This window comes from Thalassophryne amazonica, chromosome 23 (genome assembly GCF_902500255.1).
Source record: "Thalassophryne amazonica chromosome 23, fThaAma1.1, whole genome shotgun sequence".
Classification (NCBI taxonomy): Eukaryota; Metazoa; Chordata; class Actinopteri; order Batrachoidiformes; family Batrachoididae; genus Thalassophryne; species Thalassophryne amazonica.
In genome coordinates, this window is record NC_047125.1 from 24,394,825 (window position 1) to 24,421,538 (window position 26,714).

Below are 26,714 nucleotides of genomic sequence, written 5' to 3' on the forward strand. Positions count from 1 at the left end.
CCATCCAACTAGATGGAGCTTGAGTAGTGCTGCAAAGAGGGATAGGCAAACTGCTTGAAGGTGTGCCAAGCTTGTAACACTTGTGGCTGTAATTGCTGACAAAAGGTGCATCAAAAAAAAAAAAAAAAAAAAAAAAAAAAAAAAAAAAATCAATCATGTCATTATGGGGTGCTCTGAGTAGAAATTTGAGGTTAACATGAACTTAACTCTATTTTGGAATGAGGTTGTAACATAAAATGTGGAAGAAGCAAAGCACTGAATACTTTCTGCATGCATGGCATTCTTCAGCACATAAATCCAATTGCTCATAATGTAGACACTCAGCACAGTATGGACAGTTACTTTATTAAAATAAGTAATAAGTGCTGCAACACATTTACCAAATATGAGCAGCAACTGAATTAAATATAAGCACCCTGGAACATGTTCCAGCATTTTCCCAATTGGTCTCTCTAGCGGTAATCAAAATAAAGCATAAAAACCCACTAAAATACTTGGCCATTATTTTGTTGATTGTAAATACTTAATGTAATATATATTTTAAGTATTTTCTGTTGAAATTTGGAATGCACTAGTTTTAGCACCAACCACACAAGTCACCATGTAGTTTAACTCAAGTCCATAAATTTTTACCCTCTGCTACTGTTCAATATACCAAACAGCGCTAAACCAGAGTGAAGGCACATTCTATCACCCATAGGCAACATTGCTAAACCAAATAACCAAGAACATTAGCAGTACAAAACTAAATGCAGACAACTAAATATAGCCCATGACAAATTTAACTCTGCAAGATTAAAAAAAAAAAAAAAAAAAACAGCTGTATCTTCTATTTTTGACTGCTTAAGTAACTTCATTCTCCTCTCATTTATGTTTCGTAATCAAATGGTGAGGATTAAAACAAAGCGTTTGGGGGAAAAAATATATATATACCAAACAATGAAAAGTCCTTTATTGCCATCAGAACATGAGTGAGAAAACCAGAGACAAAAATCTGACAAGAGTGAGGAGTTTAACTGTACAACCAGCATCCACCCAGACGCCCAGCGGCCTTTCAACAGGACATGAGGGACACTTAAAGGGAATACAGTACTCACACAATGAGGTATAAAGGTGACTACAAATGTTCCGCACGCACACACCATGCAACTGAACAAATTACAAATACTCAAGTGCTCGCTCGGACACTAAAAACATACAAGATGAGCGGAATCGTACAACAGCAGCAGCATCTGGATCATCTCAGTTCAACTGCTCATGTTCTCCTGCTTCTTGAAACCTTTGGTCACATGGACACGAGCTTGTCGTGAATCGTCATGGGCAGGCCCTAAGTCCGCGTACCCGCCGATACAAGCCGGGATGTGGTGGGCGATGTTTTGAGTCGTGAAGAAAAGTTCTCTCAGTTCAAGGTAGAGTTTCTAAGTTAGTTGGACATTCAACGTGTACGGTAGCAGCAATTCTAGCAAATGAAAAACAAAGAAACAATGGCTTTTTGTAAGTCAGATTAATAACACTCTTCCTCATGCACGGGACGGGCACCACCGACTACTCGTTAGCTAACACCATGCAAGTTAGGAAAAAAATAGACCGCAAACTCACAAGACAGAGAAATTAAAAGTTCATCTCCAGAGAAGAGGCTGATTTCACTTCAGTTTTTTTTTTTTTATTTCATATTTACTAAGATGTGGTAATAGCAACCAAAAAGAGAGGAAAAAAAAAAAAAAGAAAAAAAAAAAAGAGTGGTAACCAAGACAACAGTAACAATATGAGCAGAGAGTCACTGAGGTTTAAGTCCCTCTCTTACTTCATTTGTCAACCCAAACTGCCAGGTACAAACAAGGTGGCCACCTCCGCCTGCTTAAAAGTCCTCCGCCCCGACGCGGACCCCGACCCGGTCCCCGAACGCGCTCCGACTTGCGTGTGGCACGCTGTTGCGTTTCGGTGCCATGTGTACCTGTAAGCGCGGGCCTGGCTGTCATCGTGTGTTAACGGCTCTCATCTCGTTTGAAGCTGTTCCTATCCCACAGTCTGCAGTCTCCAGGCCCTCCTGCTAGCAGCACCTGTTTTGTAAGATAATCGCCCCTCGTGTGCAACTGGAGCTGCACACCGTAGTGGTTCTTCTAGACACACTACGTGTGGCTGGAAGCGAGCGCCGCTGTTCCCCATCCCGAACTCCAGCACAGGTAGAGGAACCTTATGTCGGAATCTATCGTTTTGGTTTACAAGGCTGTTGGAGTGCTGCCTGGACCCTCAGGAGAAGTAAAACAGGTGAGAGGAGGACGTGACATCACCTTACACCTCTCAGCCTTGCTGAATAATAGTCGCCTTGTTTTGTGACCCCGCCCAGGGCTGTGCTACGATACCTCCTGGTATAGTTTTGTGGTTGTCAACATTTTCAGCAGTAGAGATGCGTACTGACCCTTGACGACGTCCATTCTACGCTGAATGACGGGCGCCTTGAATTCCACATTGGCATCAGATTTTCTTTCCCTACGTTGGCCTGTCAGTGACGTATCCTGCAACCTCCTCCCTCACAGGTCTGTTCTTCCAAGCAAAGAAGAAATATGCAAGAACGGATCTCCTCTTTTCTTCCTTAAGGGAAACAGAAACGAACTTAATGGGAAAAACTCAAGCATTTTTTTATTTTTATATATATACTTTTTTTTTTTTAATTCAAGGCACAATGTCTATCAATATTCCAATCGGTCTCCACCCCCTCAGTTCACTGTGCGAACGCCGCGTCACATAACCTACTGGACTGTCTACTCTTTACAGCGCACATTTCCCATGTCAACGCTTTTTTAAACACTTTCAAGAGACGTGTCCGTTTTGGCTGACGGAGCGACCGCCAAGTCGAAACCAGTGATAAACAATGAACAAAATCAATGTAACGAAGAGACACAAATACAGAAAACAGTTTCAAAAGAAAAGAGGAAAAAAAAAAAAAAGAAGTCTTGTCCCGTTTTTCGTGTTTCAGTATTTCTTTAAAATCAAGTCATATCCACCAGCTTTTTTTGGCAAGCTAGTTGTTTGTTTTTTGTTTTTTTTTTGTTTTTTTAAATAAGCACTAAGTACTGATAGATAGGATAGCATACATCATTAACGTGTGTTTTTAAGTAGATGCGTTTGTCATTTTTTTGTACTTTTTCACTCAGCATGAATTCAGGTATTTTGTCAGGTAATTTTTCACTCATCTGTTTAAGGTTTAAGTTAATGCAAGCAGGAACAGAGTTTGCCATGAAGTCTTGCTCTAGACTTGGGTTTGCGAGGGGGCAAGGCCGTTTATTTATGAGACGCCATTGACCAAGCTCAAGGACTCGCTGGGCGAAGTCATGCCGTTGCTTGGGGAACGCTTGGAGGGCGTACACTCATCCTTCTTGCCATTGGTTCCATTCTCCTGTGGACGTAAAGAGCACAAAAACATGAAAATGAGCCAGAAATTGTCTGTGGTGGTCATCCCTCAATCTGGGTATTCCAGAGTACAATTTGTATGGTTCCCCCCCCGCCCCAAATAGTTTCAGAGGTCAGAAGACTTCAATACCAATATATCATGCATTCTTCATTATTAATAAATGTACTTTTCAAGGAATGAAAGCACTAAAACACCAACAATACAATAAAGGTCAGTAAAAAAAAAAAAAAAAAAAAAAAAAAAAAGTACACTACAATCCTTAAAAATCCTCAACTAAAGAGGTGATAACACAGAAAAAAGGTGCGACATATGCCGGTATAATTTATGTACCCCACATTCAAGAAACATTTTATGACAGGTGCAACTTATACTCCAGAAAATAAGGATTTTTTTTTTTATGAATATAGCAACAAGAATGCGCTCCCCTGCTGGTGCTTGCTACATTCTGGCAACATTTCAAGGTATGATAGTTGATATCAGAATGCAGACACCAACTCAGGAAACTGGCAGTGTTTAGGTTTGTTATTCAAGGACCGTAACTCCACCAAATGTATCAGTCTTGTACAATATTACAATATGTGTATTACAAAACAAGGACTTTTATGAAGTTTCACAAAATTTCTCCTAAAAACTTGAGTTGATTTCAGAAAGCTTATACCCTTTTTGGGAGGCAGAGAAGGGCTGATGGATGGAAATTGCAATGACATAATTCCCTTTTTGGCCTTCAGCCGTTGGGGGATAAAAAACGTATACGAGTTCCCTCTCTCAACATTGAGTGGTTTTGAAGTGACATTTAGCTTGTCACTTTCTTTCATTTGCAAAACCTAGTCTGGCTCATAAGTAGGGATGGGTATTGATAAGGTTTTATCGATATCGATGCCATTATCGAGTCTGCTTATCAATCCGATTCCTTATCGATTCCTCGTGAATTTTGTACTAAAAGTAGGCTTTACAGGTTTTCTATGTATTTCCTTGAGTCTTAAAGTAAATAAATATGAAATTAGTCACTGTATCCTTGATCTCTGGACATAAATAAAAATAAACAAAACTGTGTTTCGCTTTGAAGTTATTAATTCAGACTGAATTCTATCGTTCCATCTTGACTTGTCAGAGAGCCGCGCAACGTTTGGAGCTGTGTGAACAGATCGGATGATGATTCTCGTTTCTTTCTCGCAACAAGACAGGAGTCCCATTAGTAACTTTAATCCACACAAAAGTGAATCAGAACTCATTCAGGGATGAAAGGGGTGAAAAACAAAAAAAAGCTGAAACCCAAAATTACCCCCCAACACCACCTGCACGAAAATGTTTGAATTCTAAAAGCTCTGAAATGCAATCTGGGACTATTCCAGACAAAAAACTGGAGTGAGTGCTGAATCCATTTAGGTGAGAAAAAACAAAATACAACTTTCCTTATTCAGATTCATTCCAGTAGTATTCTGCTCTTACTAGGATGCAGCAGTTTCTAGTTTGGCAGATAGTTCTGGAGGAAATCACTGAAGAAATTAAACTGAAAATATGGTTTGACTGAAACAAAACTGTCATTAAACTTAAATAAGACAGGGATGAAATGAAGGAGTGAGTCACTAGGTGTTTACAGGAAACATTTATTTCTGTATGTATTTATTTATTTATGTTAGTTGCTATTATATATTTTCTGTTGTGTTTCTATTCAGGTTTTTTTTGTCTCTAAAATTGTATATAATAATCATTAGATTATTAATATATAAACAAAAATAAATAAGGAATATTACAAGTTGAAAACAAATGCACCCGAACGTGATGACAGCGGCAATTGCTAAATGCTAACTTTTAACATTGAAAATGCCATAGACATGCTAAAGCGTTAGCATCGCTCCCATTTAAAGTTATAAAATACATCAACTGTTTCAGAAGACCATAACAGGTCGGTTTAACATAGAAAAGGTAAATAATACTCAGACGTATGCTCTTTAGGGTTTTAGCAGGGGAAAATTAAGCGAAAGAAAGAAATAAACAAAGCAATCGACTGAAGCATTGCTTCAATCTGCGAACCACACTTCGATTGGTTCAAGGTTGAAAGCAAAGCCGCGCTGCAGAAAAGTTGATTAAGGACCCGCTGCAATCAATGTAGAGAAATGATAATTTTCCTGACAAACACCCGCCAAAACAACGGCCACTCTGAAGGACCGATAACAGAATCGTTAAGCACAAAGCTTATTGATGTCGGTGGATCGAATCATTTCTTAACGATACCCGAAAGGAACCGGTTCTCGATACCCATCCCTACTCATAAGTTAATATCGTCCACCATACCTTGGGCTCAGAGCCGGCAGCGTTTTCCTTCTGGGGTAGGTTCTGTCTGCTCTGGGACTCGGCACGGGATATGTAGTCAGCAACAGTCACTGGAATATAAAAATAAATGGTGAGAACTGCATTGTTGCCAATTCAGAATGATGCTTCAGCACTTACTGCTAACCCTGACGAGGACACACGGTGGCATTTCTCACCTGGCTGTCTGTCACGACTGGTCGAGCCTCCTTCTGGGCGGCTGCCACGGTTACGTCGACGGCGACTTCGATTGCGGCGCTGTGGTCGGGCGTCCTCATCTGTGAAATTAGAAAACAACAATTGGCATCTCTGATGTCTCAATCCAGAGGTTTAAACTACTTACTATGAGCCACTTCTTACCCAGACCGTTTTCGCTGGGTGCTGCCTGACTGTCGGACTCTGCGGCAGCATCCATCACGACTGGCTCCTGGTCATTGCGACGACGTCGAGAGCGTCTGCGGCGGTCTCCTCCCACGCCCTCGCTGATATCCGCGTCTGCCAGCTCGCCCTCGCCCTCCAGCAGAGAGTAGGGGTTGCTGTCTGGGTCCCTCAACACTGGAGACACCACAGAATCTACATTGTATGATGGTCAATGTATAAAGAAAACAGACATCTGACCACTGCATGAAAATAATTCAGAAAAAATGTCACTGAGCATCTCAGTGGTCTCCTGGTGTGAAGCAGTTTTTAACCATTTAAATACCTGAGCTGATAGTGTTGGAAGGTTTGGACCCCGAGCCGCCGCGGCCTCGGCTTGAGTTGGCGCCGCGGCCCCTGCCGCCCCGTCGGGAACTTCTCTCCTCACCGCCTATGCCACGGGGTCGCTGGTCTCGCTCAATGACATCCTCAGATTCAGAAGCATTGGACAGTTCCGAGTTTGTACCTGCAGCAAGTGGAAAAATTAAATAATCTCAAAAGCAGTAAAAGGACAGAAGTCCAGACTGAGCTGACAGACAAGCAGTACAGAATGAATGAATGTTTAGCTGACAGGATTCTGTTGTGCACGTGCTCTCATGCACACCGTATCCAGAGTGCTGGCTATTGGAGGCCCTCCGTCCTCTGCCGCGGCCCCCGTAGCTCCGGGATGCATGGATCGAGTTGCTGCTTTCGTCTGTCAGGTAGCCTTTCTCCCGGTCACCACCTGGACCTCCGGGTCGACCCTGAGGCGCGCGGTAGCCGACTCCAATCTGACGGAGCTGTTCGTCAATCTGAAGACGCTCCAGGCGCAGTTGCTCCACTTCCTACAAGCAGGTTAAGAAAATGCAGAAAAAGTGGAGAGTTTTCTCAAACCGGGTCCCTTCTGAAACAAAATTCAACTGTCCAAAACATCCTCACATGCTTTGTCGGGTTTTGTTTTTACCGTTAATATATGTGCAGACAATAACGTGCTTAAATGTTAACATAAACTGTTATGTTAGTTATTGGTCCAGACTGATTAATATAACTGAGCACATTCAACCACCCTCACACGTTTCGACACTGTCAAAGTGTTAATTTTAATGCTACACACATTGGCGATGATCTACTTCAAACGACACTGTTTGACCATCACGCTTACTGTCAATGGTGTAGAAACCAGATTAAAGTGTATTTTGTGTAACTATAGCTTGACAAGTCCCAGGAACACAACAACTTTGAAACAAATAGATCATTGTTTAGTGGATGATTATCAAGATATCTCTTTGATAAGTTGCCTGCATAAAATGCATTCTCTCTCTCTTTCATCTGATTGTAGTTTCTGTATTACGGCATAACGATAATCTTAATTCAGATGTATGGACGTGATGAGTCCAATGTGTTTGAACCACAATGGAAATAAGTCTTGTAGACTTTTTGGCATCATTCCTGCTCATGTGTACAGCATGTACATTTGTACCTGTACGTTCATGTATCAGACAAACTGCGTGTTGACAGACCGTGCACATTAGACTGTTTGTGGTTTTTATCTGAGGTACTTAATATTAGCCTTTAAGTTGTGTGTGATTCACGTCTTACAAGCTAATCAGGTAGTGATTTCCACATGCACAAAAAACAAATATTTTAAAGACAATTTTAAACATGATAATGATAAAGGACTAAAATAACAAAACACAGCAACCAGTCAATCATCAGCATTGGTCAATCAGTATTATTGAGTGTTCAGTGCACGTGATATATATATATATATATATAAAAATGAAATTCATCGCAACTTGGCTTTAAGCTATTTTTTTCTTAATGCACTGATTTTATTTTTCTGTTTGCAGTACGAAGGGTATCTCAGAAAATACAAATGAGATCAGGACTTTGTATCAACTGATAATCAACATTAAATTACTTTGATCGTGACTTAGGGGAACTTGATCGGTAAAACTCAAAAATCCAATGTCGATATTAGTCTACCAATTCAATTCAACACCAAATCACAACAAAGTTGCCTCAAGGCGCTTCACACAAGTAAGGTTTAACTTTACCAACCCCCAGAGCAAGCACACAGGCAACAGCGGTAAGGAACAACTCCCTCTGATTTGAGGAAGAAACCTCAAGCAGACCAGACTCAAAGGGTGACCCTCTGCTTAGGCCACGCTACCAACACAATTCACATGAATATACAGGAAATTTTGCTGGTGCACAGGATGGGAGGGTTGCAGAAACAGACACCACACCCATCGCTGGATGAAGCCACACCTCAAACAGAGAAAAAACTGAATCAGAGATCAGAAAGACAACAAATACAGTATAATTTGTCAGCATTAAGCAACAAGAAAAACAGAAGAAATACTAAGGTGAAGTTTAAGCCACTAGGCCTAAGCTTCACTAAAAGCATGATATTTAAAGTATGTGTTTGTTTTTCAGCAGTCAAAACCAGTTTAAAATCCAGTGTGAACTAGTTTATCATGTGTTTGTAGCCTTTTAAAACCACAGCCTGTACAAAGTGCCTTCGAGACAGATTTTCTGTCATCTACCCATCTTGCACCTTTTTAAAAACCACTTCAACATCAGTCTACAGCCGTTTAAAATAAGATAACCTTTATAAATCTAAAAATTAAATTTCAGAGAAATCATAACAGAAGCAAACATTTAAAAAAACTGGAGTAAGTTCAAATGTAACCGCTGAAATTATCTGTGGCACGGTCAGAGGTAAAAACTGCACCACTGTCCATGGTGCATCTGGTAACGTACATGCCGTCAAGTCTGTAAATCTTACGGACTTGGCTACATGTACGTTGTGTAAAGCAGATGGGAACTGCCTCCTCAGATGTAATTTCACTGTACTGAGATAATATGACTATTAAGTCGTCACAGATCAGAGGCTCTCTGTCATTTCTTTTTACAGAAGCCCAAATATAACAAACAGGCCCAACCACAAACGTCCACTCGGCAGGATTTTGTGTCAGGATTCCCAGAACAGAAAAACTAGTGAAACTACCGATGGGAGTGGGTTGCTCTCAGAGAGGAGTTGTGCACACATTTCTCCAACAGGGTTACCATCTGGTTCCTGTGGCTCGATTACAGGATCACAACTGTCACGTCAACACCTGATAAACACAACCAAAGCCTCATATTTAATGATATTGATATTTAAAAATATATATAATTTATTTTTTGGGGGGCTGAACATGAGATGATCAGGGCGGGTACTGAGGACTGACGTAGTGCACTGACAGCAATTTGTAAAGGGGAGTGTGCATGTGGGGTAGTCACTTCACTGTGACAGCTGCTTCAACCAACAACAGCTGAACCTCGGGGGAGGTAGCAGAAGGGGGAATGTGAGGGAGGTGATGCTATTTTTGGAAGCTGAGGGTCCAGATAGCTGGTAATCCAAACTTCAATCCCACAGTGGGTGAAGGGGGTTTCTATTTGTGACAGCACATGAACTCAGGGCAAAACGACGTGATCTCAGCAAGTTTCCACGTGTGGAGCTGCAGAGGCAACCAAAATGAAGCGACTACTCCCCAAATTTCTTTACAGAAGCAAGAAACAAAGGGTAGACTAACCTGCAGATAGGACACGTGGTACTCCAACAAGGCCTGGGCATTGCTGATGTTCTCTTTAGTTCCCACAAACACAAAGGGAACCATGCCCTGGTCAAAGAGGGAAGAACAGCTGTTTAGTTTCTTTTCAACCAAAACAATGGATCCTCACTTAGAAAGAACACTTTTATGAAGTCTGGTACGCTTACAGATCACACAAAGCACACTCAAAAAGATCATACAGGTGGGTGCATGTGAGAAAGTATTGTCACAGTCAACTGTATGGCAGATAAGCTCGTACTGCTGAATATCATCAGCTGGTGTGTGGAGAGATTACTTTCTGTATGGGGGATGTCCCAGCTTCAGAAAACCCAACATAAATGGATAAGCAGTTGCTACATGGTTTCACAGCAGGGTGTCTGTCAGACATATCATTAGATGAAACGTCAGTTTTAAGTTACACATCTCTTATGCTCGATTGAATATTTAACTAAACTAATGCTGACTGTACTCAATAATCGCCAAACCCAATGACAAACTTGTACAAGATTTAATCTGCAGGAGCAAGTTAGACTGCGATCCATGAAGACCTTTGAGTTCTGGCTTTGAAATAATCTGCTCCCTGGTGGCCAAAGTGCTCAACCATGAACATGTTCAAGGTCTTGGTGAGGTGACCCAGTGTGCAAAGTTTCACCTTGATACATTAAGTCAATATCAAGATATTGCATACATGCACCTTCCAAAACTCAGCCCCCTGGTGGCCACAATTAAAAATTAAATGTACCCAATATTGAACAGTTCTGAGGTTTTAATGAGTTTCAGATTTATTTTTAAAGTCTTAAAATTTCTAAATGCTTGATTTAATTGAGCTCTCATGGTGACCTTTTTTTTCTGCTGAACTATCAATGAAATCACGAGGGAACAACACACACCTGGCTGTGAAATACAACAAATGTTACTGGTATTTGTCCACACATACGTGTGCACACTCAACTGCATCAGTCCATCAGAGACTGACGTCCTCATATATGGCATATATTGTGGGCAGTGAGCACTCAAAGCGATGCAAACATCGGCAACTCACAAAACAAGAGACAAAGCAGCCGGCACACTCAGGTTCTTTACATTATTATGGGTTTGGTTTTGGGGGGCGGGGGGAGTCTGGTAGAGACCAGCCGAACGGTTCATTCACCTCTTTGCTGCTGGGAGCGTCGTCCCTGCCAGCCCCCTGCCTGCCTACCTCCTCCCGGGGAAGCTTTTTGTCGTTGTCCCCCTCGATCCTTACACGAACAACGCCTGATTTGTCCACAATCTCTTGGATGACTTTGCCGTTCTTGCCGATGACTTTTCCTGTGTGACAGTGAGTAATTAAGATGTAATGACAGCAGTGATGAGAAGTTGTCACAACAATGTCACTAACAGGACTGTTATACCGCTCACTCACCTACAAGGTTCCTGGGTACCTGAAAGTAGTCTTCTCTGAACTCCAGATATTCTCGAGCCTGTTTCACTGCCTCTGGTGTCTGTAATGAAACAAAAACATCAAACCAATATAAGACGGGACAAGAACGAGCATCAAAAATGGTAGAGGCCATTAGCTACTTCATAACGTGCACGGTACCTCTCCATAGATCCTGAATGTGCAGCTCTCTTCCTCCAGTTCAATAGCAGTGACACCAGGCACCTTCCGTGCCTGCTGGATGTTGGCACCGTGGGAGCCGATGGCAAGGCCCATCAGATCCTCCCTCACCCTCACCTCCTCCTGGTACGCTGACGCCAGTTGCTTACTTGTCTAGGGGAGGGTGAACACAAACTGTGCATGTAAAAGTGTGCATGGTGGAAAAGGTCAACTGCATTAAAAACAAATATGCCTACCTCCAAATGTTTGGTGGCTTCTTCATTGCGGGACATTAGCAGTAGCTTGGTACGGATGCTGCGGAAGTGCATGTCACTCAGGAGAGCAGCACGCTTTACTGTGGTTTCGTTCGTTGACTGCATTCATTTAAAACAGAAAAAACAAAAAAAACCTTTAAACTCTTATCGGCGTATACCATGTAAAATAACTGAGTCCATCTCTAGGTTCTCAACACATCATCTTGTCTCTAAACTCTCTAATTTGTAAGGCATAACATGAAAAAAAACTGATCAAAATGTGGCTAATTTTAATGTATCAGATCAACAGGAAAAAAAAAAGTTTGGTGTGGTTTATGTAATACACCACAGGAAATAGTTACAGGCTTTGTTCCTGCTGCCAGTTCAAATCAGATTTAATGCATGTCTGTTTCAAATCTAATTTTAGTGACTTGGTGTCCATATTATACATAGCAAGTGACCAGATCCGATGTGTGTGTCCGTGTGGCAATCACCATTTTGCCTTATCCATATTTGTTTCTTTAATAATGACAGACACCAGCACGACATGTGGGGAGACCTTGGAGTGGCACATTTGAGGGAATGAATCTCAATCTTATTACATCCCTGAACAAAATGAGGCGCAGGTGTTCTTTGACTTGTCAGTTTTTCATTTCATTTCCAAAGCCACTGCTGCTTGTTCAGTCCAAATTAGTGCAGAGTCACAGAAAAATTGTTTTTAATAAACAGATGAAGATAAAATCGGGTTTTCCCATGAAGACATGGAAGAAGAAATTTATCCAAGAAAAAAAAAAAAAAGCCACTTTCAAATCTACAATAGCTTTCCAACATAAGGCCGAGCTTCACATTTCAATCAGTACAATTACATTACAGCATTTTTACTAACCAGTACAATGAGTTCGTGTGTTTGAGCGCTGTAGAAGATGCAGTTTGCGCCGATAGCTTTCCTGAAATCTTTGTGAATGTTGTCATTTGCACAGCTGCAAGGAAGAAGACAATTGCATAGAAAAATAAGCACAATTAACTTGGCAGCAATGAGATTGATGATCGCTGAGGTAATTTATCAGAAACAACACAAGAAATGAAATGTTGAAATACTTAAGGAGCCATTTTCTTTTTTAAAAACTGTAAATTCTCTGGTACTTGAATTACATCTAAAATCAAGTCAGGACCTACAGTATTCACAGACCCTGGCGATAAAATAAAGACTCACATGTCTCTTAGGTCATCTGGAACTGGGATGGGGACTTTGTGGAAAGAGTTTCGAGATGATGGGACGTTAGGGTTCAGAGGCCTGATGCGTTCTGATGTGACTATCTCGTTGTACGTGGCATCACATGCTGCATACTCGATTACGTAGAACTGAAAGCACAGATTTGTTCCATAAATGTCAGACATTCTGCTAAAGTATTTTTTTTTTTATAACACATCTGACAGCACCAACTCTAAATATCCATCCGCGTCTTCAATCAAGTTAAAAACAGTGATGAGCTACAGTCACTATTAGTATCTGGTTTTTTTTGGGGGGGGAGGGGGGCAGTACTACATCACTGGTTTTGCACAATATGACTCCAATAATTATATGATTTGAGCAAGAGTTTAGTCTGGCTGATTCTCATTTTCAAATAGGCTCCTTCAAAGTTAAAGTCTTGAACAAAATACGCGGCTGTGTTTAATCAACAAATCTGCAGTGCAGACGCCTAAGAGTTCACACAGCACAGTCACAGCTGGAGCATATTTTAATGACTGTCATGACTTCACATGAAAATATCTTTAAGGCCAGTTACGTCTGTAAGAAACATATTTAACAGGTGTTCTGATTCACATTTGGTTCTCAGCAGAATGACTTGTGATCAGCATTTATCGATTTCTAAATTATTCAACACTTTGTGGATTTTTTTTTACTATTTTGTCTGCATCATTAAAAATAAATAAATCTGGCCCAGTAGTATTGTACAATCCATACTTCAGTGCACTACCACATCAGTGTAATGTACCATCCACCCCGACTTCACCTGAAAACTGGCTCAATGAACAGCATTCATTCCATTTTCTTCTTTCTTTCTTTCTTTTTTTTTTTAGAAAGAACAGTGGGAGATGCAGTATGCATACTGAATGCCCTCGGAGCGGAATTAAAGTCAGCCAGAGCTAAACATTCCGGCAGGCTCTCAGACTGCTCCTGATAACAGCAGAATGCCAACAGTGACTCTCACAGCACAGATGTCCATTTGTAGCCCGCTGACCCAACAATTCCACCTGCAGCTCAAAGCACTGACGGATGGCTAACACCAGGTCGCGTGATTAGAAATAGTCACTGCCATCCTCACCTCTCCTTTGATCATTCGAACCCGAGCTAGCCACCAGCCACACGGCTCCTGCTCATTGGCCCTGGAGTAAACCTGTGTAACAAAACATAAAAAGAAGAGGAGACTTGAGGTTTCCTTGCAAAAGACTACTCCAGTGTTCACAAGAACAAAATAAATAATAAACAAAAGCAAACATTAGATCACGATTTAGACGACTGGTGTCAGACAGCATGCACACAGTGACATTTCTGGTGACCTCCTTTGGGACCGGGACCAGACCCCACTGGTTTAAACTGTTGTCACAGTGACATCAATTGGGTATGTACCATGATGGCCCATTTTTCACCAAATAAGAGGCGACAGCTCCTCCAGAAACAAGCGGATTTCGCAGTGTTTGCTGTGCGAGAAGCTGAAAGTAGTGACATGTCAAAGAGGACAAACCCTACATCATATGACAGGAAATCACCAAGAACTTTTTAGATCTGCCCAACATTAGTCAAGACAAAATCAACAAAATGCATTTAAAAATAGTTCTGACAAAGTACTTGTATAGATCAAGTATTAAAGGATTATCATCAGGGTGGAACTGGAACAAGACGAGTGTGTCAAAGGAGCAATTACTGAAGGATAACCAGTTCAGACTTAAAAACATGCATTGTGTAGAAATGCCATTGCTAAGGACCCCGAACGACAGGACTTGTCCAAGGGGCCGCGCGGCCTATATAACACCTTGCTACAGCTGAGACAGAAATGGACTGCAGGTCTGCAACCACTGCTCTGGAGATGATCTGTGCAGTCATGCGAATGCAGCAATGCCAAGGAACAGCTTTTCTCCGTCAACAGCGCAACAGAGAAAATATTGAATTATTAAAAATAATCAAACCAAAACATGTCTAAATCTGTTTTTGCTTCCATGCCACTACACAGGGTGAAAACAGTTGTGCCGTCCTTCACTGTCACTGACTTAAAGTCGTACATGCCATTAAGCAGGATGGGACTGGTTTTCACCCAGTTCGCCCATCTTAGCATGTCATCTTTCACTGGAGGAGCATATTGTAAAAGAGAAACAAAGTACCTGGACTTCCTTTGTGCAAAAATTCGTCCATGTTTGTCATCATTGGAAGCACTGACCTCTTCCAACTCCTGTTATTTTGTTGTGGTTTAACCAGACACTTGACTGGTGTGGTAAATTCATCCAATCGCTTTACGGCATGCCCATAAAAAAAAAAAAAAAAAAAGCCTCAGTCATTTGACTACACATAGTTTGCTCTTTGTGATGAGCAGAAGCAACAGCGTGGAAGTAAAAACCGTCATCAACTTAGCGAGCTAATGCTAAGAACTGGATTACCTGGCACGTCTGCTTGGAAACTTTCAAGCACAATATAATATTGAATGTTATGACAAAACTAAACTGTAGCTGCACTGAATTCAAGCTCACAAAAGACCTTTTCTCTCTTTACAAAACATGAGTCAAGAGAATAATCATCTGTTGCTGTCACACTGACACGCCTGACTCCGTGGTATAACTCACAAACTCGCAGCTTAAGCAGATAACCCGTAAGTTGGAGAGGAAATGGCGTCTCACTAATTTAGAAGATCTTCACTTAGCCTGGAAAAAAGAGTCTGTTGCTCTATAAAAAAGCCCTCCGTAAAGCTAGGACATCTTACTACTCATCACTAATTGAAGAAAATAAGAACCCCAGGTTTCTTTTCAGCACTGTAGCCAGGCTGACAGAGTCAGAGAAAAAAAAATTACTCATAACCATCCCAAAGACGTATCGTTATCTTTGGCTGCTTTCAGTGACGCCGGTATTTGGTTAGATTCTTTCTCTCCGATTGTTCTGAGTTACTTTCATTAGTTACTTCATCCAAACCATCAACATGTCTATTAGACCCCATTCCTACCAGGCTGCTCAAGGAAGCCCTACCATTATTTAATGCTTCGATCTTAAATATGATCAATCTATCTTTATTAGTTGGCTATGTACCACTGGCTTTTAAGGTGGCAGTAATTAAACCATTACTTAAAAAGCCATCACTTGACCCAGCTATCTTAGCTAATTACGAATAGGCCAATCTCCAACCTTCTTTTTCTCTCAAAAATTATTGAAAGGGTAGTTGTAAAACAGCTAACTGATCATCTGCAGAGGAATAGTCTATTTGAAGAGTTTCACTCAGGTTTTAGAATTCATCATAGTACAGAAACAGCATTAGTGAAGGTTACAAATGATCTTCTTATGGCCTCAGACAGTGGACTCATCTCTGTGCTTGTTCTGTTAGACCTCAGTGCTGCTTTTGATACTGTTGACCATAAAATTTTATTACAGAGATTAGAGCATGCCATAGGTATTAAAGGCACTGCGCTGTGGTGGTTTGAATCATATTTATCTAATAGATTACAATTTGTTCATGTAAATGGGGAATCTTCTTCACAGACTAAGGTTAATTATGGAGTTCCACAAGGTTCTGTGCTAGGACCAATTTTATTCACTTTATACATGCTTCCCTTAGGCAGTGTTATTAGACGGCATTGCTTAAATTTTCATTGTTACGCAGATGATACCCAGCTTTATCTATCCATGAAGCCAGAGGACACACACCAATTAGCTAAACTGCAGGATTGTCTTACAGACATAAAGACATGGATGACCTCTAATTTCCTGCTTTTAAACTCAGATAAAACTGAAGTTATTGTACTTGGCCCCACAAATCTTAGAAACATGGTGTCTAACCAGATCCTTACTCTGGATGGCATTACCCTGACCTCTAGTAATACTGTGAGAAATCTTGGAGTCATTTTTGATCAGGATATGTCATTCAAAGCGCATATTAAACAAATATGTAGGACTGCTTTTTTGCATTTACGCAATATCTCTAAAATCAGAAAGGTCTTGTCTCAGAGTGATGCTGAAAAACTAATTCATGCATTTATTTCCTCTAGGCTGGACTATTGTAATTCATTATTATCAGGTTGTCCTAAAAGTTCCCTGAAAAGCCTTCAGTTAATTCAAAATGCTGCAGCTAGAGTACTAACAGGGACTAGAAGGAGAGAGCATATCTCACCCATATTGGCCTCTCTTCATTGGCTTCCTGTTAATTCTAGAATAGAATTTAAAATTCTTCTTCTTACTTATAAGGTTTTGAATAATCAGGTCCCATCTTATCTTAGGGACCTCATAGTACCATATCACCCCAATAAAGCGCTTCGCTCTCAGACTGCAGGCTTACTTGTAGTTCCTAGGGTTTGTAAGAGTAGAATGGGAGGCAGATCCTTCAGCTTTCAGGCTCCTCTCCTGTGGAACCAGCTCCCAATTCGGATCAGGGAGACAGACACCCTCTCTACTTTTAAGATTAGGCTTAAAACTTTCCTTTTTGCTAAAGCTTATAGTTAGGGCTGGATCAGGTGACCCTGAACCATCCCTTAGTTATGCTGCTATAGACTTAGACTGCTGGGGGGTTCCCATGATGCACTGAGTGTTTCTTTCTCTTTTTGCTCTGTATGCACCACTCTGCATTTAATCATTAGTGATTGATCTCTGCTCCCCTCCACAGCATGTCTTTTTCCTGGTTCTCTCCCTCAGCCCCAACCAGTCCCAGCAGAAGACTGCCCCTCCCTGAGCCTGGTTCTGCTGGAGGTTTATTCCTGTTAAAAGGGAGTTTTTCCTTCCCACTGTCGCCAAGTGCTTGCTCACAGGGGGTCGTTTTGACCGTTGGGGTTTTTACGTAATTATTGTATGGCCTTGCCTTACAATATAAAGCGCCTTGGGGCAACTGTTTGTGATTTGGCGTTATATAAATAAAATTGATTGATTGACACTGATAACTCCAGATGCAACAGAAGATGAAAACGTACAAAACTGCACTGATTTTTGATATGCAGCAGGCACAACATTTCTCCTACTGTGCCTGCAAAGAGCATCACAAGCTCTATAAATGAAGACTTCTGGCAAAATAAAAACAGCCATGGACTTGTCATTTTACAGCATGACGAATGTTTTAGCTTCAGTATTTATCATCGCTGACGGCGGTGCGGGTGAGAATGTCAAAGATGCCAAACAGCAAGTTGGAGAAAACTGGTGGATGGTAAGGTAACTGTGACATGGAAAGCTGCAAGCCTTACCTCCACCTCTTCTCCCTCAATGATTTCCTTGTGGTAATCAGCTGGAGGCGGCAACCGTACGTCGCTGAAAGGGAGCTGTCGCTCTGGCTGCCAGCTTTATTGAGACAAGACGGGGTCAAAACACAAAGGAATGCTTAGCTTACAGTCAAACACATACATCAGGGCTGTGAAAGGAAAACTGAAATCTGAGGAAAATTTGCAGGGGGCCGGGGGGGGGGGGTGCAGCCCCCAGGAGTCGGAGTTTAGGGCCCACGGGGCCCCAGAAACAGTATTATTTTTGTATTTAATGATACATTTTCAGCATCTCCTGGAATAAAAAAAAAAAATCTCACAAGCGCACATTTAAATGATCCAAGATTCAACCTTTCATTTGAACTGTCAATGATCATGCTGAAATAACAGAATATGACATGGAAGTATGACGTAGAAAGATTTTCCTTTTAATTGTAAACTAAATTATGCATTAACTCATAACAATTAAACTACATGAAATTCATGAAGACTAAAAAGACTGTTAAAGCATTTCAAAATCCACAGCTAAAGCTTGTAAAATATTTTGAAAAATCACTGTAAAATATCAATAACATACCTTATAGTAAAAAAGTCACTTATATCCTTGTGTAAATTCCTGTAAATCTATCCAAAGCCACAATGTCTTTTTCCAATGACAAAGTCTACATTAATAAAAAAAAAGTCACATAATCTTGTCTGAAATCCTGTTTGAACACTATTTTTGAGAGACAAAAAAAAAAAAATTATTATTATAATAATAATAATAATAATAATCTTACCATATTTCTTGAGGGCAGAAGATGCATTTTGCTTTTCCCGTTTCTTTTATCTGTGTTCATAATCACAAACTTTAAATTCAACCCAGCGCGCATTCCACAGATTCTTGTCCTTATAAAACTTTTTCAAACCATGTTTCTCGCCATCTTCCCACTCTGACACAGAGGGAGGGACACAGCCATCCGCAAAATTCTTCTCTTTCTTAAAAACTTGATGGCTCTTAAAGTATGCGATGTCCATATGCTACCTTTAGCTTAAAGAACAGCATCATGGAGCAGCCACATCACATCGCTGTAGCAAACAACCAGTCTCGCTTTACGACAACTGTCGCAACAGCTATGCTTTGGGTGCCATTTTTCTCCGTTGACTTCTGCGGATTCAAGAACACAGATCAGTGTCCCCGGAATTACAAAACTTGTACAATGTTGTAAAAAAAAAAAAAAGAACGCTTTGCGATAGGCTTTTTAAAAACTCAGTAACGATCATGATTACAGAGTACAACACTAACACCACTCCAACACCCCCCCATGATGAAATCCGCAAAATTCCTCGGCTCCGCTGAATTTTCACAGCCTTGATACATCCCCCTAGGCTTCGGAAAAGCCGCAAGTCAATCCCTTCCATCAGCTCATCCCTTTGTTTACACAGTAACAAAGGTGCGTCTCAAAAAATTAGAATAGCCTGAAAGAATTCAATTTTTGTCAGTTTTGATTTAAGCAATTTTCCCTAAATAAATAAATAAATCATAACGCATAACTTGTACCACTTCAAAAGCAGTCCAATTTTGGTTATTTGGCAGAATGGAAATGAAAACGGTAAATAAAAATAAATAAACGCAACAGGTAAAAATATTTACATTGACGTATTTTCAGAATCGACTTAATTACGTTGGCTCATCATGGCAACCGCACAGTGGTTAAGTTCTAAAACTCAAACAACCCGACACAAAACCTTCTCAAAGAACACAAGGTAGCCAAAGCAGACGTTTATTCCTTTTCTCGCTGCCACTTTCCACATATGGGTCAATCTGAAGTCAGATGGAGCTTGAAATATGCGTGTGTGTTGGTTTCTTTCATTTCTAAATCCTAGTCCCAGTGACTACTAAGGCAATTGTTGCTTGTATAAAAAGAAATAAAATTGACCTAATTTACACTATTTTCCACTCTGGCTATATTTGGGGATGCAACAATACCCACTAAATAATGTAAAACACTTTCAGATATTCCCCATAACTTGGACAGCAATAAGGTATTCGGCAAAGTCTTTCAAAAGTGAAACTTCCTGTTCATCTCACTGCAGACGCAATAAAAACATCTTGAAAATTACACAGAAAATGTAGACTTATTATTTAAGCAGTTTAAGGCAGTCAAGTAGTCCTTGCCTATTTTACAAAACAAATTACTCTGGAACCTTAGGGAGAAACTAGCAGGAGGAGTGGGGTGCAACAAACACCACATAGGAATGAGAGTCCACCGTTCTGCTAGCACCCCTGCCACCCTTTGCATACCGTGGGCCACTATTTTTAGGGGCAACCTGTTTTACACTCTGTGCCAAATAGATAAACAGGGAGCAGGGATGTGACGGGTGAGCTGGGGGCAGCAGAAAGAGAACAGGGGTGGGGCTTGGAGCATTAGGAAGCGAGGCACCGGGACAGCAGTGGCAGGGGTAGGCAGAGCATGAGGCTGGAGGAGGAAAAAAGTTAGACATGTATGGACAGCTGCATGCCAAGCACATGTGCTGAAGAGGCCAATTTTTAATGTTTGGGAGAAATCGAGCTGCTGTAATCCTCAATGTTGCTCGGGTCTCATTTCCCTCTTGTGTAAGGACTATTTATGACACACAGAGCGAGTCAACACACTTACTTGTTTTCAAATATGATTGTGAGTGAGTCGTCGTGGACATCTTTAATGAAACCCTAAAGGAGAAAGAGAGAGAGAGAAAAAACAGCAATTAAAAGAGAAAGAGTGACGGGTGTCCATGTGATTCTGAGTGTAAACACAGACAGCTGCCTCATAAGCCGTGCAAAACCAAAGCTGTGACTGCTGCTGGGAAGCAAAAAAACCCAACACTGACAATTCTCTGGCTGTGAATTCAGTGCTGATAAAGTGATGAGTAAGTCACTGGAAATCAACACAAATGCACAAAATTCTTGCCACCACATTGTCATTGCAGGACACAGCTCAGTGAAGCAGCTGATTTGTCAGTTTCTCTACTGGAATTCTCACTATCACATATAGGCCAAATCTGGTGTCATCATGGATGTCCTGATGTAATTTGTGCTGTCTGGTTTACATGTATTGATATAGTTTTAGAACTGCGCCAGTTGCAATAAAACCAGACAAAAGTACGGCTGACTACAAATTTCAACCAAACAAGCCAATCATTTTTATGTTCCCCCTCTGGTGGTTTGTAGGTCACTACATGCAATTACAATTTTGTGTGGTGCCAACCAGGAACATGCTTGGACAGAGCTGGAGGCAGAAGGCATCTTAAAGCTGCTTAGAATCCATCTTTAAATTATAGAAGGAAACGAAGAGAATACAACAGCCATCATACTGAAACCACTGAAGACTTTCCACGATCACGGTCCATTTTTCTGCTTCAAAAATATTAAATTTAGCACCGTGCGATCACCTATTAAATCAGCCAAATATCAAATCAACCCCAACAATTGACACCCCCGATTTCTGGATCCTCAGACTGGTGTTGCCTGCTTTTATTGGCAGGGGTGGGACTCATTGTTCTGCAGAGGTTGAACTAGGAGACACCTTGCCAATGTATGGCCAGGTTAATATTGCTTTAACAGAGTATTATTGAGACGGCAGGTAAGTAATTTCTGTTAGGGCAGGAACCATGTACGGCGCATCTGGAAAGTATTCAAAGCGCTTCACATTTTCCGCATTTTGTCATGTTACAGCCATATTCCAAAATGGAATAAATTCATTTTTCCCCATCAAAATTATACACACAATACCCCACCAGCTTAACTGGAGTGCACCTGGGGTAAATTCAGTTGATTGGACATGATTTGGAAAGGCCCCCCACCTGTAAACATAGAAGGTCCTACAGTTGACAGTGCACGTCAGAGCACAAACCAAGCATGAAGCCAAAGGAATTGTCTGTAGACCTCCAAGACAGGATCGTCTCGAGGCACAAATCTGGGGAAGGGTACAGAAACATTTCTGCTGCTTTGTAGGTCCAAATGAGCACAGTGGTCTCCATCATCTGTAAATGGAAGAAGTTCGGATCCACCAGGACTCTTCCTAGAGCTGGACGCCCGTCGAAAATGAGTGATTGAGGGAGTAAGGCCTTAGTCAGGGAGGTGACCAAGAACCCGGTGGTCACTGTCAGAGCGCCAGCATTCCTCTGTGGAGAGAGGAGAAACTTCCAGAAGGACAACCATCTCTGCAGCAATTCACCAATCAGGCGTGTATGGTGGAGTGGCCAGATGGAAACCACTCCTTTGTAAAAGGCACAAGATAGCCACCCGGAGTTTGCCAAAAGGCACCTGAAGGACTCCCAGACCATGGCCTGATGAGACAAAGACTGAACTCTTTGGTGTGAATGCCAGGCTTCATGTTTGGAGGAAACCAGGCACCATCCCTATAGTGAAGCATGATGGTGGCAGCATCATGCTGTGGAGATGTTTTTCAGCGACAGGAACTGGGAGCCTAGTCAGGATTGAGGGAAAGATGAATGCAGCAATATACAGAGAGATCACGGATGAAAACCTGCTCCAGAGCGCTCTCGATCTCAGGCTGGGGCGACAGTTCATCTTTCAGCAGGACAATGATCCCAAGCACACAGCCAAGATATCAAAGGAGTGGCTTCAGGACAACTCTGTGAATATCCTTGAGTGGTCCGGCCAGAGCCCAGACCTGAATCGGATAGAATCTCTGGAGAGATCTGGAAATGGCTGTGCACCGACGCTCCTCATCCAACCTGATGGAGCTTGAGAGGTGCTGTAAAGAGGAATGGACAAAACTGTCCAAAGACAGGTGCACCAAACCTGTGGGATCATATTCAAGAACACTTGAGACTGTAAATGCTGACAAATGTGCATCAAAAAAGTATTGCGCAAAAGGCGTAAATGTGGGATTTCTTAGTTTTTGTTTTTAATAAATGTGAAGAAAAAAAAACAAAAAGCTTTTTTCATTATGGGGTGCCAAGTAGAATTTTGAAGGAAAAAATCCATTTTGGAATAAGATGAACATAAAAGAACATAAAAGGTGGAAAAAGTGAAGTGCTGTGAATACTTTCCAGATCCATGGTACGAGGCGTCACACAGCTTCATAATGATGTTACATCGTCCTGTGTCCAGCAGTGATATGTTGGGTCCGTGGGGTGAGCAGGACCTTTCAGAGCAGAGGAGCCATTTGCTTGACCTTTATTTACAACAAAATGGAGCAAATTGCTCAACATTTTTTTTTTTTTTAAATAAGTGACAAATCCCACCATGAAGGACCATTGTCAGACTGCTTATTGGGGGTTTTATCTCTGGTGTACGTTAGCTGAGCTAAAAAAAGAAAGAAAAAAAAAAGGCAAATATCATAAATGTGCCATTCTCCTGACACATTTGTGTGTTGTACTGCGCAGACAGGTTTAGAAATAAAATCTCATTGATTAAATATGAACAGCTTCACAGTGACATTAGATGACTGAGTTGAAATTTATTCTGGATGTCAATCACAACAGGAGAAAAAAACGTCAATGACAGCATCCGGTCATTCCAATACTGCAGAGAAGAACAAACAGACAAGAACATGACATTTAGAATATCGCCAGTATAATTCAGTGTCTACGCCGTGCACGAAATGAGACCTGTGAGGTAACGGGTGTAACGGAGAGATGAGTGGAAAGTGTCCATTCATGCCAGAGCAAAACTGTCACTCTGTAAAACCACACAACAGGTGAGACTGCATGAGGAGAGTAAATATAGGCCTGTCCCTAAACTGCCATGTGGTCAGAGACAGTTGATCTGCCGGACACTGAGGATTAGAATAAATAAATAAAGTGTTTGAAATTACCGAGACTATGTGCAAAAACCTACAAAAGCGTTCATGAAATTGAACGAGGAGGCATTATGGGTATTACCCACTCTTCAAAGTGTTTCATCAAATTTAATGTCCGCACCACCAATGGTTCACTCAAAGGCCTTTAAATTTTTAAAAATCATCAACCCCACACTAATTGCACATGTGCATATTCATGCAATCACCAAGAAGAGAAGCACTGAAAGCGCTTCCAGAAAGTGAAAATAAAACTTCCATACATTCACTCGTCTTCCAACGCTTACTCCAATTAAGGGTCACGTGGCACCTGAAGCCTATCCCAGTAATCATAGGGTGTGAAGTGGGGTTCACCCTGGACAGGATGCCAGTCTGTCACAGGGCCACATATACACAAACAAACAGTCACACCCGCGTGCACACCCATGGACAATATAAAGTTTTCAATCCAGCTAACCTGCATGTCTTTGGATGTGGGACGAAGCCAGAGCACCCAGAGGGAACCCACGCAAATATGGGGAGAACATGCAAAGTCCACAGGTGGGAAATGATCCCATAACCTTCTTGCTGTGAGGCAACAGTGCTAACCACTAGATTAGACTAGATAGAACTTTATTAATCCATTAGGTAGCAGCACACAGGGTAAGGGAACGCAGAGTATCAGAAGTGAGAGACAATTTGCAAAACGTAAATACAAATACCAGAAATACTTACTGGTTACAACTGCTCCTCTCGTTCCCTCCACCCCACCACTAAACCACTGTGCTGCCCTATTTTCATATAAAAGCTGATCAATGTACAGCAGCTTACTGCCATTTGTGCCATTCCAGTTTGTTACCATTTTGACTCGAAAGGATTTTTTGACAGTCGCTTGCCTCTGGTGGCATCACAAATCTTGGCCAAGTACGCATTTGCTTCATAAGACAGTAGGATCTGCAGGCCCAAGCCCCATAATAATTCTCTCCTGCAAGTGGTAACTGCTACCCCTGCATTACTACCAACTATGCTCATCTCTAAGAAGTAGAAGAATACAGGCCTGATGTCCATTGCCCTAGTACGTAACCCCAGATCCCACAGGCAGAAGCCAAAAAGCCTCCAACTCCTCCTGGGCCAGACACCAGTCCATTGCGAATTACTTTCCCAGGTAAGGCCAGTGCTCATTTCCAACTGGCTGGAATGGGAGAATGCAGATGAAATGTGTTGTCCAAGGACACATGGAGTCAAACCCTGATCAGTCCACCTCCTACACCACAGAACTATCAATTTAACAATAAAAACCAGTAAAACAAAAATTAATCTTTTATACAACTAACTCTAGCTTTGAAAACAAGCTTAGCTTGTACACAGGAACCACGTGTCTGTGTATGAAACTGATTGCTTACTCCTGTAAGTGGACAGAAATGAAACAGAAACCCACACTTTCCGTGTCAAATCAAGTAACATTATTATATTATCGGGTTAATTAAAACAAATTATGAGCTTCAACAGCTGATTGGCAACTACCTTCTGCTTCACAGGGTCGGAATATTCACTTTCCAGGAAATAAATCAAAATACAACTGAGCACCAATAGGTTGAAATTTACTTTTAAAAAAAGTAAACAGGCCAGATATGGTGGAGATGATGTTAGGTTAGCTACACGGCTAGGTGGAGTTAGCATCCTTATTTGTTCACAACTTGAGCTAAGCTAACGCTAGCAAAGTAATTGTTAGCTCATACGGAATGACGCGTTTTTCTCCCTCTCACAAACTTTTTTTTTTTTTTTTTAAATCAGAGACAAACTGAAGCAGCGACCGTGAGTAGGTTTTACCTTGTAGAAGGCCCCGTTGGAGCCGCGGACTTCCACTGCCAGCCCGTCCATGCTCGGAGCCAAATCCCCACGGCCGTGCTTCTCCGTAGCCGCTCCGACTCCCGGCGAGTCCGCTACCGTGACCGCCCCCAGCTTCGCCGGCCCCTCGCCGCTCTCCGGCCCCGTGTGGATGTCCAGTGTTTCGGGTGGAGGGGCAGAGGTGAAAGGGGTGCGATGGTGCAAACTCGAAAGAACGCAGACGCCGTCTCCCGCTGCCCAGTCACTCACACCAACCTGCGTTGTTGATTTTATTTTTATTTTTTCCTCCCTGTGGGGGGTGGGGAGGAAGGGGGGGTGCACACTGAAGAATTTAGTGGTCGAAAACCACGAGCGACGAAGTGAAGCGAACTAACGATGCTAATTAGCTGGGAGGCTAGCACCTCAACGCTTTGATCCCGACAGCAATCGGGGATGCTAACCGGCTAACTGCTCCCGCTTCCTCGCTTGGTGCGTGCGGTGCTGCAGGCGTCGCGCGGAATAAGGTTCACGAGGCTCGCCGCCGGGGTGTCGTTTCCCTTCAGCCGCTGGTGCTATTCGTTCCAAAAAGGCGTTTTTAATGATATCACCACCACCACCCGGCGACTCCTTTACTCCAGCAGCTGCTGCCCACCTCAAACACACGCCGATGTGTGAATCAGAAGCGCTGAATGAGACCGAAGACCCCACCCCTCTATTGCCAAGCCCCGCCCACTCGAGATGTGACGTAAACCGGTGTCGAACTGTTTGCTTCAATCCCGTCGGAGAACGAAGCAGTCGTCTGCTTCAAATCAGACTCATGCAAAATACAACCATTAAATGAAGTGAAATCATCCAATGACTTCTACAGTTTTAAAAATGACAATTTTATCTGTCTGTGCACAAATTTCACTCCACAAATACTCCATGCACAAGCTTATGTACAGTTCATATGTCTGTAATGGCGTACAACTTCATCATGTGACTTCTGCGTGACTTCATTATTTCGTCATTCATATCAATTAATCACAAATATTTTGCTGATCAATATATGCATCCATCTCAGCCTCTTGGTTGTTGGGACAAACAAAAAGGTGGGGTTTTTTTTATGTTTTCCTTGATCTTGATCTTGACCTTTGA

The 26,714-nt window shown here is 41.8% G+C and overlaps 1 protein-coding gene across 2 annotated transcripts; it reads right to left on the bottom strand.

The window, feature by feature from the left end:
* Nucleotides 1–937: 937 nt before the first annotated feature.
* Nucleotides 938–26,253, bottom strand: fxr2 (fragile X mental retardation, autosomal homolog 2). Of its 2 annotated transcripts, none has more exons than XM_034164813.1 (17): nt 25,581–26,253; nt 20,625–20,677; nt 17,974–18,067; nt 13,875–13,946; nt 12,761–12,909; nt 12,434–12,527; nt 11,551–11,667; nt 11,297–11,467; nt 11,120–11,198; nt 10,868–11,025; nt 9,700–9,786; nt 6,744–6,963; nt 6,426–6,605; nt 6,083–6,277; nt 5,902–6,000; nt 5,708–5,796; nt 938–3,397 (listed from the first exon to the last, which is right to left on the bottom strand). In XM_034164813.1, the coding sequence occupies exons 1-17, from the start codon at nt 25,629–25,631 to the stop codon at nt 3,287–3,289; spliced, it is 2,019 nt and encodes a 672-aa protein (XP_034020704.1). In that variant the 5' UTR covers nt 25,632–26,253; the 3' UTR covers nt 938–3,286. The 2 variants fall into 2 exon arrangements, with proteins under 2 accessions (XP_034020704.1, XP_034020703.1); XM_034164812.1 differs by having other exon boundaries at nt 6,083–6,295.
* Between the last annotated feature and the right edge of the window lie 461 nt (nt 26,254–26,714).

What these genes read in the sequence shown, in the direction of transcription:
- fxr2 (XM_034164812.1), bottom strand. Translation starts at nt 25,631, where the DNA reads ATGGACGGGCTGGCAGTGGAAGTCCGCGGCTCCAACGGGGCCTTCTAC. An exon ending in AAGCCACCAAACATTTGGAG is followed by an intron (nt 11,468 to 11,550) that starts GTAGGCATATTT and finishes ACCCTCCCCTAG; the next exon opens with ACAAGTAAGCAACTGGCGTC. An exon ending in TAGCCAGCACTCTGGATACG is followed by an intron (nt 6,606 to 6,743) that starts GTGTGCATGAGA and finishes CACTTGCTGCAG; the next exon opens with GTACAAACTCGGAACTGTCC.